Here is an 18,673-nt window from a genome sequence, read left to right as displayed (position 1 = left end):
TTCCTCCTGTTATAAAAGGGCTGTGGCTTTGATCTTTGCTTCCTTTTGGCTAACTAACCTGAAATGCTTCAGCTTCTGCTTTGTTCTTTTAAAAATATGCCCAGAACAATAGTTAAACATGTTGTGAAATGAACTCATTTACAACTTGGTGGTTGGATGAGAAGATCAATACCACTCATAAGAATGTGAAGCTATAGCCTACAAACTAAAACTGCTAGCCAGTGGTCACATAGCCATCTGCCCTCTTTGTTCTTGTAAAACAGTAGGCTATCCCAGCTGTACCTACATTCACTCACCTTCCACTTCATTATTAACGCCTGTTCAGCTGCTTGTTAATGCAAATATTTAATCACAGTCACATAACAGCAAATTGATGCGTTTATGCGTGTACATGCGGTCAAGACGACCAAACGAGCATCAGAATGGTGAAGAAAGGATTTTCCCCACATTGGTTTTACAGAGACTGGAAAAGGAAATATCCAGTGAGCTACAGTTCTGTGATTTTAAAAATGCTTTTTGGGTGTCAGAAGTCTGAGAATCGCCAGACTGCTTTGAGCTGATAGAAAGGGAACTGCAACTCAAATAACCGCTCATTAAAACCAGGGTTTGCAGAAGAATGTTAAATGTCACAGCCTGCTTCAGTAGTGTAGCTGACAATGTCCATCCCCTTATGAACAATGTACCCATCTCCTGGTGACTGCTTACATCAGGATACTGCACCATGTCACAAAACTCACGCCATCTCGAACTGCTCTCTTGAACATGTGTTCACTGTACTCAAATGGCTTCCACGGTCACCAGATCTCAGTCCCTTTGGGATGCGGCGGAATGAAGATTCATATCAAGGATATGCGGTCAAAAAACGGAAGCAACTCTGACTAGCAAGGTGTACACCAGTGGGTGGTGAGTTTATTTGGCATATAAACATGAGTGGAATCAAAAAGACATTTCACAAAATGTCAACTATTTCTTTTAATAATTCTTCAGAAGCACAACAAGCAAACTTCACAAGAGACGATTTGTCATGTCCAAAACCCCCCTCCAAAACTCATTTTCTCAGTTCTCCTTTGGGTGATAACCAAGTGTAGCTTTTTAACAGGCACAAAATGAAGTTTTAAAAGGGCAACAACATAATAAAGTTCAAAAAAATCTTTTCAGATTAGTTTAATGTCACACAACATGTTTTAGGTCTCAAGGTTATTCTGGGAGAAAAATTAGTCTTTTAAATAATACCATTGGTGTCATGTTACAGTACTTTATAGCCACAGTCCTCTACTTCTTCCTTCTTTTTGAACTCTCAAAGGTTTTTAATTAGACATGTAACCCTTCTGAGAGACCTAACCTTTCCTACTTTGGCTGCATTAGTGCTAACATGCCTGTCTGTTTAGCCTTACTAAACTTTTTCTTGCTTGTTGTCAACAGTGTTGTGCTGCTGTGTACCAGTTCTTTCTGCTTGCATACTACTTTTCTTCTGCTGATCTCTGGGGTGTAGACCCACTCGCTCCTGAAGTGGTAATGAATTTCACAAGAGGAAATGTTTATGCCAGCTCTGTTTACATATTTAATTTATGTGCATTCTTGCATGTATAATAAGTCAAATTAAGGCTGAGTAAAACTAATAAGTGGACTGTAGAACTTTTAATTCCCCACACACTGAATCTTAGTACTAATTGCATGCAAAGACCAAATGTGGATTTGCTGGGTGCCAATAAAGCAGGCCGAGTTGAAGTCTGAAGCGGACTGTTTAACGTGTCGGCCAAATTACAGCTAGAGTTGAGTCAAAGGTTCCTGCGGTTACATGTTCAAAGATGCACCCTTTGAAATCAGTCTTGGTTGCTAGTTTTAAATATTTAAAAAAAAATTATTTTACAAGACAATATGGGAGAGCTATTTGAAGTTCAGTATCCAGAAATCATATGAACTGCACACTTATTTTAACCAACCCAGTTGCTGTGTAAAACTCTCCTGTCAATATTCCAGAAGCACGAAACACTTGGGAATCAAAGGGTTTTTGAACATCTCCTTTTCTCCACAAGCATTCCTCTTCTACCAAGTAACTTTGAGACTGAAGTCCAGGAAAGGCAAAAATTCATATTTTTGTACTACGAGCATTTATGGAGAAGCGTTTGTAATGGGCCCTTGCTTTTCTAGCATGCGCCACACACATTCTTAGTGATAGTTTTACATTTTTTCCATCCATTTATATCTCCAAGAAATATCATAATGTGCAAAAACTAATGTAGGAAAGAGGAATGCTGATAGGATTCATCATTCCTAAGTGGTGATGCAAGAATCTGAATCGAAACAAGTTTAAAAAAATAAATTCAACTCTCAAAAACACAAATTCTTATTTTTCTTTTGCTAGGTAGTTTGCCTTGGAGTACACATTTTGTTACCATGGCAAACGGGGGTAGCCAGGAGGGCACCAACTGGTCTCTAGACGTGTCTGACTGAGGCGTCAGTAAATCACCAACTTGAGATCAGTTTCTATATAGCTTTATTGTAGTTTCACATTGGAGAATTTTGTATACAATTTTATATAAAACTTTCATCTCTGTAAATCCACTTAAATATGATTGGATAATCTAAAAAGTTGAGTTGAATTGTCTGAGAAATATCAAATTTGGCATTTTCTTACAGTCTACCCATTTGAAGCGAATTGAACTGAACTGTATGTGCTAAGATTGGCATCCTGGTGCTCCAAACCAACAATGTTACCTTACAATTGGATTCAGAGAAGCACTTACCCTGTCACTGAGAGAGCAGGTGACATAAAGGCACCAACAGAAAAAGATGGCTTGAAAGAAATGATGGATTTTTCGAAAAGGAAGGCATCCAGATTTGTAGATGCAAGGTATTCCTCATCTTGGGATGGTTTTACTTGATATATTTGACATCTAACTGCCTTCACACTGATTGGGGAGTGGTAGAATAATAATATGGTCTAGTGCAGCTCTGTTTGACACTAATTAAATGGCAGCTTAGCTCTCAGTAATGCTTTATTTTGGCTTGGAAGTCTCGAGACTACAAATTTATATAGCAGATGTTTGTTTTTTTTTGTTTTTTTTTTTATTTTTGTTTTTTTTAATATGCTGTAATGGTTTGGGCCATTATTGGTTTGTCTTGTATTTATTGCTGTAATGTGTGCTTCTACCCCTTTAGTCAAGCCTAGCAAAGCTTACAGCCGCGGCTCTGTGGTGATGGTGGATGAGATCATGAATGCAAGCCCTTCAAAGTTCAGGTTCCCAGAGGCTGGCCTCCGTGTCATGGTGACCAGCCATTTTGGACCCAAGACCCGCCTGCGCATGGCCAGTCGCCTCATCATTACAGAGGTACAGCTGGCCGTTGGTGCTCCAGTAACTAGATTTAGCTGCCTTTTACAGGTTAAAGGTGGGAACTATTTTCAGCTTTGTGTTTCTAAGAAGGCCTGAAGGGTTTTATGTCATCATACACTTACATAATTTTATTGTACAACTAGAGGAACAAAATCAATTTTAAAAGCAGAAGTAGTAGCACGTTCGCTCATGTGCTCTTTGACTTAGTTTGTTTCTTTTGAAAGCGCCAGAAGTTGGTGCAAGCTGCCAATGGTGTGGAGACACAAGTGATCGACGGGAAGGTTGAAATCGAGAATGGAAACGTGCCAGAGGACAAACCCAGCGAGGTGGTGGAAAATGACACCATCTCACCTTTTCATATTCCAAGTACGTGCTTGATGTATTTCTTTGATGAACGCGTGTAATTGGGGACACACAGACATGCCAGTCATATTTCAAAACTTGCTATGCAGCCTCCTGTAGGTATAGATTTTTAAAAACTAGAGGTGCTGTTGGTGCTTAAAGGAATGCTTAGTTGGATGGCGCTGCTCAGTCTGCTCAAGAATTTATTTCTGCTTCGGCAGTTATTGATGTCCTTGCTTAAATTGGGCAGTAGGTTCTTGTATACCAACTAATGATTATCCTCTTTGACATCTCTAAGCAGGGCTGCCCTTTTATCAGTCAGTGTCTGCTCATGTGAAAAGACTGAATCTGATTATCCTGATTTATCATGAAACGGACGAATCTAAGTGGGTGGAATTGGTGTTGCATCTTGTTAGATTATAAATGACATGGAAGAGTAAAGGTTTTGGTGCTTTAAGGCACACTGAAATCTTTTTCCTCAAAATGGAGTGCTCTGTCAGTATGAGAGCTTCATTTAAAAAAGAAATGAAGCTTGATGCTCTGTGTTTGTGGTAAATGACAGATGAGGCAACATGTTTATGTTCACTAGTAAAACCAAAGAGGAACTGAATACAAATGGAGCTACAGTTTTGACAGTCATTTTCAGTGTGACCTTAAGCTGAATAATTCGCAGTTGCAGACTGTTTAGGCTGTACGTGTAACAGTCTTCATATAACGCTGTAAGTGATGTGTATTTCTAAGTATACCACAAATAATTTGAAGGTCAAAGCAAAAAATGACCGAATTCACCGAAAGGTGTAAACATTTGAAAAAAGGCCAGGAAAAAACATTAAACGGAACGGATTTGTTTTTGTTGGCATGTGATGCTAAAGCTAATAATTATTTTTCATTTTTTATAAATGAAGCCTGGCCAAAATAAATTGACAATTTTGATCTCTTGCTGTTGTTTCACTGCAGGGGGTATAGGCAGTAAGTTTAAGTGGCTGATCTCGTGGCCTCTGCTCCTGCTGCTGTTCTTTACGGTCCCAAACTGTGCCAAGCCTCGCTGGGAGAAATACTTCATGCTCTCTTTCATCCTGTCTACTGTCTGGATTGCAGTCTTCTCCTACTTTATGGTCTGGATGGTGAGTGTAATATTTGTATGCCAAAGATCATTTGCAAAGCACAAAGTGAAACATTTTAATTTTGCTTGACTGCTGCTGAAGTAATTATTTGATTAAAAAAACCAAACTGTTAAATATGAAAGCAGAAAAGTGAAAATTGGTGTAAACTGTGTTTTATGTAATTGAAAGTGGAATTTCTATTGCTGTGGGAAAATAAAACGCAAAGAAATTTAAGCCCCCATTATGGGGTGAAATGGTGGAGAGTGGAAGCCCAAAACATTCTCCAAATCCAGTCCAAATTAAATATGATGAATCACAGCAGCATAAATTGCAACCATGAAGGCAGCTACAAAAGCAAATAGGGTTACTTAGAGTTTACTTTTTTAAAGTCCTGTTTTAAGCTGAGGCTTTTAGTAGCCTGCAATCCATAAATTCGAAAGGTTTCCATTTGGATAAGACTGCTGTCACCCCTTTTTAATACAACACAACTATGCTATGAGAATAGAGGCGTTTTAAATTGTATTTTAACCTAAAAATGTCTTGGACTACCCTTACATGCTAGCTTTGAATGGCTTCTTGCTAGCTTGGTCAGCAGCAATCTAACACTTGCAATCCAAGGAACATAGATACAAGATGATGCTCCGATTTCATTTGGGGAGCTGATATTTTTTATGTATATATTTTACAAAGGCTAAAAGTTAAGCAAACACTACTGGTTATATTAACTGTTCTTGCCATGTGTCTAGCTACCATATAAGCAACAGCATAGTCAACTGAAATCATTCCTAACAATGTTGAACGGACTGAAGATTCATACTAAGGTTCAACATATTTTTTGACATTTATCTTTTGTCTTGCTTTGTGTTGCCATTTGTTGAGCACTGCCTCCCACGTATACTTTCAGGTGACCATAATCGGCTACACTTTGGGAATTCCTGATGTTATCATGGGCATTACTTTCTTGGCGGCAGGAACCAGCGTCCCAGACTGCATAGCTAGTCTCATCGTGGCTCGGCAAGGTATTTTCACCTCTTCTGTGGTTTTTAAATGGGCTCAAGTTTATTCATATAAGGGCTCTTTTCCAATCCTAAAAGCAGCTGCTCTGCCTGCATTACACTTAACCATAATTGATGTTGCCAGTGCCACCCCTCTCATGTGAATGCACAGTGAAAACCCTGATAACTTATCTTGATTAACTTACCCCAAGTTTGGCTATGAGGATAATGGAAAGATTGCCTGAGTATTTTTTGAAATTGCTTTGTAGAACAGTCCTCTGGTATACAGAGCAGTATATGTTAAACTTGATTACTACAAGGTGCCCAAATGATTGTAGAGTTGAATATGAGGCAATCTGTGGAACAGTGTACAGTGAATTATGTAACAAAGTGATCACAAATCTACAAAAATGACTGTCTAGACATCAGCCTCATTGAAATGCTGTTTATCTATGAATGCCTGGAAACCTCAATGAACCGAAGCAATGCTGCAAAGACTTGTGAAGTTTTTCCAAATTCTGCTTCTTCATTTGTGTTTTTGTTAAAAATGACTGTGCATTATGTTGGTTGCTTTTACCTAATTTTAAGACCTAAAGAGGACTTTTTACCATGACAGTATATTGAACATACAAGAAAATTTGAATAAGCATTTGCTAGCAACATGCATCAAAACCACTGTGCTACATGACCTCATCTCACCTCTCAGAGAAAGCATCAGGGTTCCTGGATTGTCAATAAGTTGTTTTTGTTTTTTTGTTTTTTTTTTTAATTGGGTTTGAAGAAAGCTCTAAATTCTTTGCATTTTTTGTTGTTGTGAAATGTCATTGTTAAATTGAAATATTTGCCCTTGCATTCGGTCACAATGATGAATCCATCCCCATCTGCACTTAAGGGCCCAGTCCTGCCTCTGATTTATTTTGGGGTTTCCTCAAACGCACAACCCCGTGAGCAACTTTTCCAGTGCTGTTACCCTTCTCAACTTTTTAAAAAAAACATGCTGCTCAGATATAGAATTGACACTTTTGTAAATATAACATCTTTAACATTTAGTTTTTACATTGATGCTTAATATGTCCCCCCTTTCTTTTAAAAAGGATGTAATCTATTTACATGTAGAATTGTATGAAACCCACAGATGGAAGCTGTATGTGTTGCATGTATACAGGCGTGAATTTAGAAATGCAAAGCTGGAAATACTGCTTTTTTTTTTTTTTTTTTTTTTTGGTAAATAGCTAGATATAGGAACTAGTGCAGTATATGTTCAAAGCTGTCAGTTGTCTTTTATGTACATAGACACAAGGTTTTTTTTTTTTTTCCCAAGTGGAGAAGTACTCAAGATCACAGAAACAAGAGGAAATAGTACAGCGCTGTTTATAGATGTTACTCTGCAGGCATGCGTCACTGCTGAATAAGGTTAGGGCCCTTGTGAATACCAGAAGCTACAGAACAGCAGAATTGTTGGAAGTGAAGCATTTTTATTTTACCCAAAAGTCTAGAAGAGAAAACTTAAGTTTTTAAACAACTTTGTTTGGTCTCTTTTCTTGCAGGTTTGGGAGACATGGCAGTGTCCAATACCATTGGCAGTAATGTCTTTGATATTCTAGTGGGACTTGGGGTTCCCTGGGCGATGCAGACCATGTGCGTTAACTATGGATCAGTGGTGAGAGGCTAGTTTGCTCTACAAGAGTTTGTACTTGATCGTTTCTGTTCTATTAAATGGATGAAACCACCAAAATCCAGGTGAATCGTGCACATGAGTCTTCTTTGTGTTTCAGGTGATGATTAACAGTCGGGGGCTGCTTTACTCAGTGGTGCTTCTCCTGGGCTCTGTGGCCCTCACGGTGAGAATAAAATGCTTACATGTTGTGTTCACACGTTGCTCTCTTCTAGAAAGATGATCTAGTTAATTGCTGTACATGTTTTAAATAAAACTGAAGTAATATTACAGAATTAAGATCGCACTTCGGTTAGTGTTGTCTCTGTTCTGTGATAATTGGTTCATTCAATATTTAGAATTCTACAATGTGATAACCTTGTGCTGCATTTGGCAATAATTTGAAATTTGATATCCTTTGAAAATTCTGAGCTCCAGTCAGACACATTCATAAATTTCACAGTGTGACATCAAATATACATGAGTCCCCACACAGTAAGTGGTAAACAAATATTACTTCTACAAACTGTAGTTATTACAAAATGTGTGCGTGGTCCCCCTCCATATAGATTTTCTGTAGCAGTATCACTTGTGCACAGCAGAGTTCTGGCTGTTGGTGCGTGTGTGTCTTTTTCCACTTTAGCACATTTTATGTTAGTAATCGTCAGCATGCACATGTAAACAAATACATAATCATGAGTGGAAATCGTTGCAGTGAGTAAACAAAGGAAAGAGTGGAAACTAGAGATCTATTTGCTTAATGGTGAGCTTTAAACACTGATCAGGTGTAGACGGTGTAGATTGTTTCTTTCTTTCTACTGTAGTGCCAGCAAAAAAATACAACTTTCTGTTGGTGAAACTTGCTTAATTGGTTTTGTTTAAACAGATAATGCTGCTACATAAATGAGAAATTTCGTTTTCATTTTATCTGGTAGAGAAACTGATTTTGAAATTCTTTTTCTCATGCTCAGGATTCAGTAACGAGCCTTTTGATGTTTTGTGTGTGTGTGTGTGTGTGTGTGTGTGTGTGTGTGTGTACAGGTGCTGGGGATCCACTTCAACAAGTGGCGGCTGGATTTAAAGCTGGGCGTGTACGTCCTCGTCCTGTATGCCGTTTTCCTCTGCTTCTCTATCATGATAGAATACAACGTCTTCACTTTTGTCAACCTTCCCATGTGTATGGAAGAGTAGAGCACAGCAGCATGCCTCGAATACCAAAACCTCAAGGCTCCCATAGCAACCCTCAATTTTCTTTTCTACAATAACACGGACCTATCAGCAGACTGTTCTCCTCCTCCTTTGCACTCTCTTCTTTGTAATCCTCTTGTCCCAAATATGAATCTAATTTACTTACGAGGCAGTAAGCTGTAAGAATGGATGCCGTTGTACGTCTCAAATTTGTCTCCTTGTCACACAGTGCCGGTCCTTAATGCCCGTTATTTGGGGCATTGCCTGTTACTGCAGTAAAGTATTTAGTTCCTCTGTGCGCCTGCTATCTTTCTACCCATCTAGCATGCCTTTAGATGTTGGACCTTCAGAAATCATAAGTGCCCCTGTTAATTGTTGGTGTGTTTTCAATGTTCACGTTGTAGAGATTCACACACCATTTCCAAAGCCTTTCCACAAACCAAAAGAGTCTGTCGAGGAAAAAGGAAAAAATAAAAATAAAAAATTAACAAACCACAAACCTTGATCCCAATCTAAACCCTCACAGAGAGCTTTCCTTAAAGTAATTCCTTAAAGATTTACCAATTACCCAAGAACCCAAAGACTCACTCGCTCTTCAGCTTTCTGGAGGAGGGTCTTGTCCTTGGCAGCTCCCCTCCTCCAGCTTGGACCTGACTCTCCTGGCATGGCCTTTGGCATGAGGGAGCAGCTACAGTTAGTGCTACACTTCACTCACTTGCCATGTGCAACTCCCAACCCTCTTCTGCTTGATCAAATGTTTGTTTTCTTAAAAAAAAAAGACCTTTTTGTCTGGACACTTTGTGTCAAGTTGTATCACAGTCCAGATCCGATGACTGTGAGAGGTGTTATGCATATGCAGCACTGCACAATGTAAATTTGTAAACACTTTTTTTGTATTTTTTTTCAAAACAAGGTTTTGTTTAGTATGAAATACGGAAGAGAGCTTGTTGCAAATATTGGACATTGCCTGTTTTTCACTGAAACAAATTGCACATGGAAATGCTTTTTGTTGCTTTCTGCTGTAAGGAGATTTGACCACTCAGAGGTACTGGCTGGCAGTGGCGACTCCACTCCAGCTTTATTTTAGTTTAGCAATGTGTCAATCCACTTTTCCCTCCGCACAAGTTCAGAAAGACAAACGGACGACTGGCTCCACATCTGATCTTTCTCATCAGGTGGCGTTCTCATTTTGAGACTGCATCCGCATGAAGATATTTGTTCCAAAAGAGAACCAAACAGAAAATGCAAAGAAACCAGATGGTTCTCAACACTGTCTGCTATATCACCTTCTGGCCAGTAGGGACTATTGCAGCTCCTCTTCCCAGGGCAGAGGGGGGCAACCACAGCTGTCAGTTATCAGGGAAACACAGAGGTGGAGATGGTGATGGTCTCTTGATTTTGAGTTACATGTAGATACTGCACTTTAACAGCCGTCCTCTCATTCTGAATCAACTAGTGCTTCCTTATGTGCGTGTGTATGTTCAGTGTATAAGTGTCCGTGTGACTGTGTGCGTGTGTGCCAGAGAACATTGAGTGCATGTGTGCGGGCCCACGCTACATTTCTCACACCGGACTCGAAAACAGACCGGGACCTCGTTAACAACATGAGCACACCTGTCTGCAGTGCATGCTGGGACATCTAAAGCAGCTCCTCCACAGCACAGCGAAAGGCTGAGGGCCTCTGGGCATGTCAACGGATGCCGCCCTGCCCACTTTTACAAAAAACGGCAGCTACAAGCCACACTGCAATCCAGACATTTTGACATCATGCAAAAATGCCTGTGAGGAGTCCGCAAGTGAGGCGCAGAGACTTAAAAACTATGTTCGTGGAGAGTGTTAAGTGTTGAAAATATCCCTCTGCCCCATTGTTGGCAGCAGGCACTTGTATATGCAATCTCAATGTAAAGAATTTGTGACAGAAGGACCCCCTCCCCCCTGCAAGAATGCCATAAAAGGATGGAGGGGGGAACCTTGAAGATGTGATGTCAGTTTGTCTACTAGTACTTGATGTGTGAGCTCACAAGTGTGTTTGTGACAGCTGAGGAACTCGGTGCAAAGGGTGGAAGTGTCTGGAGCAGTGGCTTTGTGGGTAGTCTGGTGTCTCCTCTTACACACAATCCTTTGTCGTCTTTCGCCACTCGCATTAACTCCTCGCCAACCCTGGCTCGAGGAGATCGGGGGCAGCAGCGAACATGGGATGGTGGCATGAATGGCTTTTCTCAGTTGTTGTCGTTTTGGTTTTGTTTTTTGTTTTTTTTGTTTTTTTTTTTGTCCCCCCCCCCCATTAAATTCCAGAGTGAGAGCAGGCTTTAAAGGATTTTTTTTTTTTCTCTTAAAGAATTTAAAAAATAAAAGTCAGACCCACCCCAAAAGCTGCTAGTCTGTCAGGGTTCAATGACTGTGGATCAGCTGGAGGTGACCACACAGGGAGTCCGCCAATCACCTACCCTTGTACAACAATCCTCTGACCCTCCCAACACTTTTAGTGGCAACTCTGTACATATATACATAGCCGCTGTTTTCTTTTAATTTATATTTTTTATGCTTTCTTTGAAGAAGGCATATTTGTACTGTACTTGGGTTGATTCGGAAATTATTATTATTTTTTTCTTTTTCTGTGTATAGTCTTTGCCCACTTAAGTGGGCAAGGGCGCACCAGGGTTAAACAGCTCATCTGTTTGTTGGACACGGCGTACATTCTCATTAATTTTCTGTTTTTTTTTTTTTTTTTTTTTTTAAATGGAGGAAGTGGGGGGGGGGGGGATGAAAGTAGACTTCAGAGGCCATATTTGTTGTAGCTCTGCGAAAATCCAGATTGTATGGAAATCCTGTGGGGGGGACATAAGTGCACAAACTTTCAGGCACACATTTAACAGACTGAGACGGCTTGTGTGTATTTGACTGAATGCGACCTGATGCACTGTGAGCTCAATGTGACGTGGGAGTTGTTTGTCAAGAGTAATAATGATTACAAATATATTTAATGTAAAGTTAGTTACAAAACATTACTGAGGACATCTGTATAACTTATATGAATGTATTGTCTTGCTATACTGGACATATCCAACCAATGCATTTTACTGTAAAGCAATAATGTGAGGAAAAAAATAATAAAATGGCAAAATAATTCCTGTACATTTGTCTCAGAAGTTACTGTTTGTGAAATGCGTTAATTAAATCAAGCCACTTGTACATGTACCTGATGCTTGTTCTGTTTCTCGCCGCATGAACTCAAATTTCAAATTAAGGGGCCTTTTGCCTGTTTGTACCCACTGTTCAGTAAATTAAGTGGTGCTTCTGTGAACCTTTTTCTTATGTGCCCACTCATAAGAGAGTGCAGCTAGGACATGAGCCACTGGACAGAACAGTAGTAGTTTGAATGAGGTAGATTGCAAGCAGCTACAACAGTTTCCTTGTTATATTATTTCAGGATTTTACAAATCACAAGGCTTGGATTACTCATTCTGTGGAAAATTAATACTTGCATATACTCCCCTGATATTTAGCAAAAATGTATTTTACAGTATTGTCCCAATTTTGGTCAGGTGCTAACATCCTGCAGAGCCTGCACACAGTGAAGGGATAAATCACTATCTGTAAAAATGGGCCGAACAGAAGTAGTTTTACTTGTCTGCTTGTATCGGGTGTCAAGATGACCTAATACGAGCATGTTAATGATGACCCGCTGTAAAGTCCTTGTAGTAGTAATAATAATGGATTGCATTTATATAGCGCTTATCACACACTGGTGATGATACTGGTTGTACTGAGGATTTCCACTTTATTTTATACTGTATTCCCGTAATGATTATTTCTGAGAAACTAATTCACCTAGATTTTCAGCTGTATACTCATGAGCTAATTTGTTAGGTACACTTTATCTGGATCACCGCTAGTACTAACTTACACCCCCTTTGCCTTCAGAACTGCCCCAGTTCTGCATAAATTCAACAAGGTGCTGGAAACATTTCAGAGATTTTGGTCCATGTTGAGATGATGGCATCCCACATTTGTTGCAAATATGCCATCTGGACATCAATGATGTGAAGCTTCCATTCCACCACACCAACCAGTTTTGAGATGATTAGAGTTTTGTGGCATACTGCATTATTCTGCTGGAAGCAGCCATTAAAAGATAAGTACGCTGTGGTCATAATGGGATGGACACGGTAGGCGACAACACTCAGCAAGGCTGTGGCTTTTAAATGGTGCTCAGTTGGTACTAAGGGGACCACAGTGTGCCAGGAAAATATTCCTCACACCAGGAGCCTGAACAGTTGATACAGGCATGATGGAACCGTGCTTTCACATTTATGCCAAATTCTGACCCTACCATCTTAATGTCGCAGCAGAAACTCATCACACAGGCAAATTTCCGATGTTCAATTCGGTGAGATTGTTTAAATTGTAGATTTAGTTTCTTCTTAGCTGATGGGACTGGTACTCAGTGTGGCCTTTCACTGTTGTAACCCATTGGCACAACACTGAGAGATACTCTTCTGCTCAACTTTGTTGTAGCAAGTTGTTATTTGAGTTTCTGTTACCTTCCTCTCAACTCAAAGCACTCTGGCATCAACAAGGCATTTTAACTCAGAGAACCGTTGCTCATTGGATACTTTCTTTTTTCTGACCACTTTCTGTAAACCCAGGAGATGGTTATGTGGGAAAAGCCGAGCAGGTCAGCAGTTACTAAAATTCCTAATCCAGCCCATCTGGCGCCAGCAACCATGCCAATTTCAAAGACACTTAGAGTTGTGGTCAGAAGTTTGCCCAGTTCATATTTTAGAAAGTTATTGAAGTTGTATGCTGTACAAGAGATCTAGCCCAGAGAAAGAACAGTTCAAAGAAATTAGCAAAAGCCCAAATTCACCATGACCTTCATGTCCTTGATGTGTGTCTGTAAACTTCTACTCATAATTTTCTATCACCTTTCTTTCCCACTCTGATGCTTGGTTTAACCCTCATCAGATCACATCGAGTTTCACATGTTTTTGCATTTACTGGTATTTGTTCTGGAAGATGTCTTATTTCTAGTTAAGGTTTGGAAAGTTTGCATAAAATGATTTTCCAGTAATTCATTTTAATTTCTTGGTATAAGATTTAATTAACTGGAAGTGACAGCACTTGAGGACGATTTCAGACTTGCTGAATCAATCACATTTTCCCCTTAAACCAAGAGCCAATTGTATAAGTGCAGTTTCCACAGTTAACATATATAATGATTCTTTCTTGTTCAAAAACCCCTCAAGATAAAAGTAGACTTTTTCTGTAGTTCTCATAGCTGCTGTTGCACAACCACGATTAATGCTCTTTTAAACAAAAGTGGTCGTCTGGAGAAAAAAACCTCTTTATTATTCCGGCTACATCACTATGGCTTGATTGCATTCTCAATTATTACATCTTACTCACTGATGTTCCTCACTACAGAATTCACAGTTTTTTAATTAAGTTCCAGCATCTTCCAGTCACATCAGCAGTTGATAAATTCACACTCAATCAACCCTCAAAGTAATAACATGCAACAATACTCTTTATTTTGGGATATGTGTTCAGACAGAAAGCAAATAAATCATCTGCTACTTGGTTGAAGCATCCCTGCAAAGAATCGCTAAATGAATGAGTCCCACTTCTGATATAGATGTAGCTGCTGCAGCGTGTGTTTCTCCTTCAGTGAATGACGAGTAATGATTTATTGGTCATCACTTGAAACTTGTCTTGTGGGATAATCAAGCTGAAGAGGGCTGTACTTATTAAGACAGGGTGATTGCAAACAATGTGTTATTTACAATGACAGCTGGCAACATGTGAAGAGTCCATTGAGCGGCGAGTGACGGGGAAAAAACCATTTTGATTGTATCTCTCCTCCATTAATCTGGAGTTACAGTCAGTAGCACCAGTAGGGGGCAATGTTGCAACAGGATTTATGTTTCAGTGCCACCAACAAACTTTGCAAAACAGAAGCTCAGGATAAACTGACATAGAGCTCTTCTCCCCCCAGTGAATTAGACTTTGGCACTCTATGATATAAAGTTTCAGTTATCAAATTGTGACAAAGTCACACAATGAGTGCCTTCTATACTATTCCATCACAAAAAATATACTGCGCATCATTTGTTAATGATGGATGTCGATAACCTTCTTCATCCAGACGGACAGCCATCTGGTGAGGCCAGCAAGGCCCATGCAGGCGACTGGTGCTTCTCCCTAATGAGCCACCTCTTGGCTACCCTACTACAGTTAACAAGCTCCTCTGTCAGCCGTGATCTTGTGCACTGATGAGTTCCCTCTTTGCCCCCTAACAAGCCCGTTTGGGCAGCTACTCTGTGTCTCCCCTGAATGCCGGCTTAGCTCTCCTTCGCCATTTGCTGTGCCACATTTAGAGTCAAGGCCCACGCATCCTGGCCTTGACATATACAGCACCATAATCCTGCTTTGAAAAGTTGTTTATCTGTTCACCCGCCGCCTCCACAGCTATAGTTTGGGGACATTTTCTTTCCTTGTTTGTGCTTTGCCAGTATTTTTGACACCATGTTGCTGTTTGGGTAAATGGCTGTGCTGCAGTGATGGATGGTTAGCAAACTGGGTTGCTGCTGCTTGCTGCATTCGCTCATAAGGGCATCCTGTACTGCTGAATGCAAGGTGTTGTGGGCAAATGGTAACCTCAGGAGCCAAGCGAGAGTGCCAGAAACTGCAGTTCTTGTCAAAAGCAGTTTTGGCTTTCATAGATAGTTTGGAGTATTTTATTTTATTTTATTTTAAAACATCCTTGAGCGTCAATGCCAGCGTCAGGCCTGGGAGATTGAGGATGCTGTGCAGCATCTTGGTTGTCCTTCTGAACAGAGCTCTTGGGTGTTTTTCCTGTGATCTGCTGGATCCATTTAGCCAATACGTGTCTTTGCCTTATTTTTGCCATAATTTATGTATGCAGCTTACTAACTACCAGGTAGCACACCATTATATGCCAACTAGCTCTACTTCAATAACCATACAAAGACTGATGCTGTTTTGCTTTCCATCTTTTTCTGTCTTCATTTATCCAAGGTGATAGCAGGGCTGCATGTTCCAGTTTTTTAGAAATTCTGGTCATAACATGGTATATCATCTTTAGATGGAAACTAGCGAGCTAACTTCCTGCTAACTTGTAACTGTTGAACTTTGTAATTTGCCTTTTTTAATTAATGTTTGTATCTTAAACTGTATTGTAGCACTTAGGAGAGCAGCCACACTAAACAATTTACTGGAGATGAAAGAATTTGAGGCAATTTTAACTCTCAGTAATGCTGCAGTGTTTGAATTTGGGAACTGAAGAAAACTCTGGCTAATAATGTTGATAAGAGGCAGATTAAGCCACTCCTAGCTTCAACAAAACATGGCTTTGGCCAAAACCACTAAGTAATGTTGAGGTGACTACGTCCATTCTTTAGCATGTCAATGGGTGTACGTTGCTTCTTCAGCCTCAGGTTTGGTTTGTACTCCCCTATACTAAAATTAGCATTTGAACCTTGACCATAAACTTCTGTTTAATGAACAGTGCACCCAAATTACAAAAGAAGCTTCTTTTTTTTTTTGTAACTTACCCAGTCATATTTAACAGCCAAGCAGATTTTTATTTTGGCCAAGTTTTGAGACACCATCCCTGCCTCATTAAATGAAGGCATATGGGAGTTTGTTGTTCTTGCAAAAACACACTGGTTTCCATAATCCGCACACATTGTTGTGAACAATTTTGACAAAAAACAGCTTTGAAAAAACTGTAGCTTTAAAAAAAAACATGTAGTCTCCATGTTTGCCATGAGTTCCCAGTCCAGTGGCATACATAGTACAAAAAGGCAAACAGAGACACCCCCCCCCCCCCCCCCCCCCAAAAAAAAAAACAATCTTTCTTAATTGTTTAACAAGATCCAGATAAAAAGCCAAAAATACCATGTTATGATTCTGAGCTGATTGTCTTTTAACTGTATGTCATCTATAATTCGGCTTTGAGATCAGACGACTTCACACCCACTCACATCCTGGGCCATTTGACCTCAGTAAATCACATGATAGGGTGGGGCTAGGTTTCACAATAGGTTCACCTGAAACCTTGGCTGATTGTGATCCACACCCGTTTTCACATCTTGCTCCTTAGCCACAGAAGCTTGTTTACTTGCTAATGCTAACTAAATATTAACACAAACACAGTTTGATAGCTCTTCTTAAATCCTGTAGTTTTGCTGACATGTAAATGCGTGAAGTTGACTTAAATGGAAACATAGTCGAGCCTGCTTCCAGAGACAATAGTCACTGCAAAAAAAGAAAAAAAAAACAAAAAACCCCAAAACCCACCATTTTCACTTTGGTACATTTTAATTGATGTCTGTTCTTCACTGGACAATCACTGCATGCTCCCCCTGAGTATCACAATTCCATCTGGCTGACCTGAGCTTGTCCACATAGTGACATGTAGACCTAGAAGAAAATAAGATTTCAGATACTCTAAAGTTTTTTCAGTGTTAAATTAGCATATATATTATTTTCAATATTAGTGTTTGTGGAGTGTGAATATTGTTGTGATATTTTGATACCATGGTAGCATTTACAGGATATTGTTTTATTGTGATATTATACAGAAAAGAGTTACTCAATAAGGCCCATTTAATAGTTGTTTTTCTCTTTCTCTCTGACCCAAGAATTGATGTGTAAGACTCACAGGCTGGTACCCCAAGGTCGAAAACACCACAGAGACGAGACCACTTCCTTACTCCCATCCTCCCTTTTTCTTTATCTCTTAGAAAAAGGCTCGTTAAAGGCCAGGTGGTTTGTTTCAGAATTCACTAATGAAAGAACTCTGTATTCTATGTCTAGGAGTGTATTTTGCTGGGATGATCATAAATTGTAGCTGAACTGATAAACTACACACAGGATACTTCTTTGCTCACAAGGCAGGAAGACGTTTCCTTATTTGGTCTGTACCGGTTTGAACTGGGAAAGCTGACACACGAACCTTTTTTTTTCTCTATATAAGCTGTTATGTACTAAATAAACCTTTGAGTCGATTGGGAAGGCAACCTAAAGCAGTCTCTGTTTTCTTGTTCTCCCAAGCTGCTCCCGAGCTCGTACTAACACGCTGAATGGCATACCTGAGTGTTACTTTGAATAATTAGGAATCTTATAAGGAAAGGACAGAACTCTGCTTATCGCTCGTGCCTTGGAGGGAAAACCGGGATGGACATTTTTTCCTTCAAATATAGAATTCTGAAACTCAGCACATGCCAAATTAAAAACAATCTGATTTCACTTTGGACTTTTTCTCTTTCGTAACCATCTCCACGTGCAGTTCTGGGTTGCTTCAAGCTTGGATGGTATTTTTAGATCTAGGAACATCAGTTTAGTTTATTTGCCAGACTTGACTTATTGCGATGTAGAAAAACAAAATTCTAATTATAAGTGGAGGACCTCCAGCAGACATCACAGAAGCTAAAACGCAAGTTGCCCGAACAAGACTTTTCAGGGACTGATGTAAAAACAGCAGGCGTGCTGGAACCAGGCCAGGTGTGTTCAAGGACACTACCTTGTAGAGAAGATCAGCCAATTTTTTTTTTTTTAAATTATTGGAGTCATGGAACATTATTATACCACTAAAGTAATACTGCTATTGGTTGTCAGTTTAAAATCAGTGAGAAGATGGGCGGTCTGGGTGTGAGCATCAGACTCCTAAATTGCGGCATTTTTAGGCATTAATTTGTAGCTTTTCTGCACGTTACTGTGTCAGGTGAGGTTAGCGGTTATGCTGCTGCTGACAGAGATTACAACCCTCTATAGGTGTTTGTGTCTGGTGGGGACGGTGACAAAGTGGATGAGCAGTTGCAATGCTCTCCATTTGTCCCATATGTGTTGACCTTTTTTTTCTGTGCACATTATACACACTATTCTGTTTCTATTTATTTGCTATGATTTGCTATTTGTCCAGTAACATTGCTGCACTCACTATCCCGGGTTTGTTTGTGTAAGCGTTCTGTTGCCGGCAAATCAAACATTCTGCAAATTAAGGCAAATACTCAGTTACATGTTTCTTTA

General features: G+C 39.8%; 1 protein-coding gene across 3 annotated transcripts in view; it reads left to right on the top strand.

Moving 5' to 3' along the window:
* Positions 1-11,732, top strand: part of slc24a4b (solute carrier family 24 member 4b) — a 34,689-nt gene extending 22,957 nt beyond the window's left edge. For 2 of the 3 annotated variants that reach the window (XM_085382765.1, XM_085382763.1), the window contains exons 11-17: positions 3,163-3,332; positions 3,560-3,701; positions 4,635-4,801; positions 5,685-5,799; positions 7,323-7,435; positions 7,551-7,616; positions 8,471-11,732. In XM_085382765.1, coding sequence (XP_085238891.1) covers positions 3,163-3,332; positions 3,560-3,701; positions 4,635-4,801; positions 5,685-5,799; positions 7,323-7,435; positions 7,551-7,616; positions 8,471-8,620 — 923 coding nt within the window. In that variant the 3' untranslated portion in view covers positions 8,621-11,732. The remainder of the gene's footprint in view (positions 1-3,162; positions 3,333-3,559; positions 3,702-4,634; positions 4,802-5,684; positions 5,800-7,322; positions 7,436-7,550; positions 7,617-8,470) is intronic. The other variant, XM_085382764.1, reaches the window with a different exon arrangement.
* Positions 11,733-18,673: the final 6,941 nt, after the last annotated feature.

Source organism: Rhamphochromis longiceps, linkage group LG15 (assembly GCF_057381845.1).
Source record: "Rhamphochromis longiceps isolate RC_006_pf linkage group LG15, R_longiceps_female_GT1.1, whole genome shotgun sequence".
NCBI classification, from domain to species: Eukaryota; Metazoa; Chordata; class Actinopteri; order Cichliformes; family Cichlidae; genus Rhamphochromis; species Rhamphochromis longiceps.
This window is presented reverse-complemented; position numbering and strand designations above follow the sequence as displayed.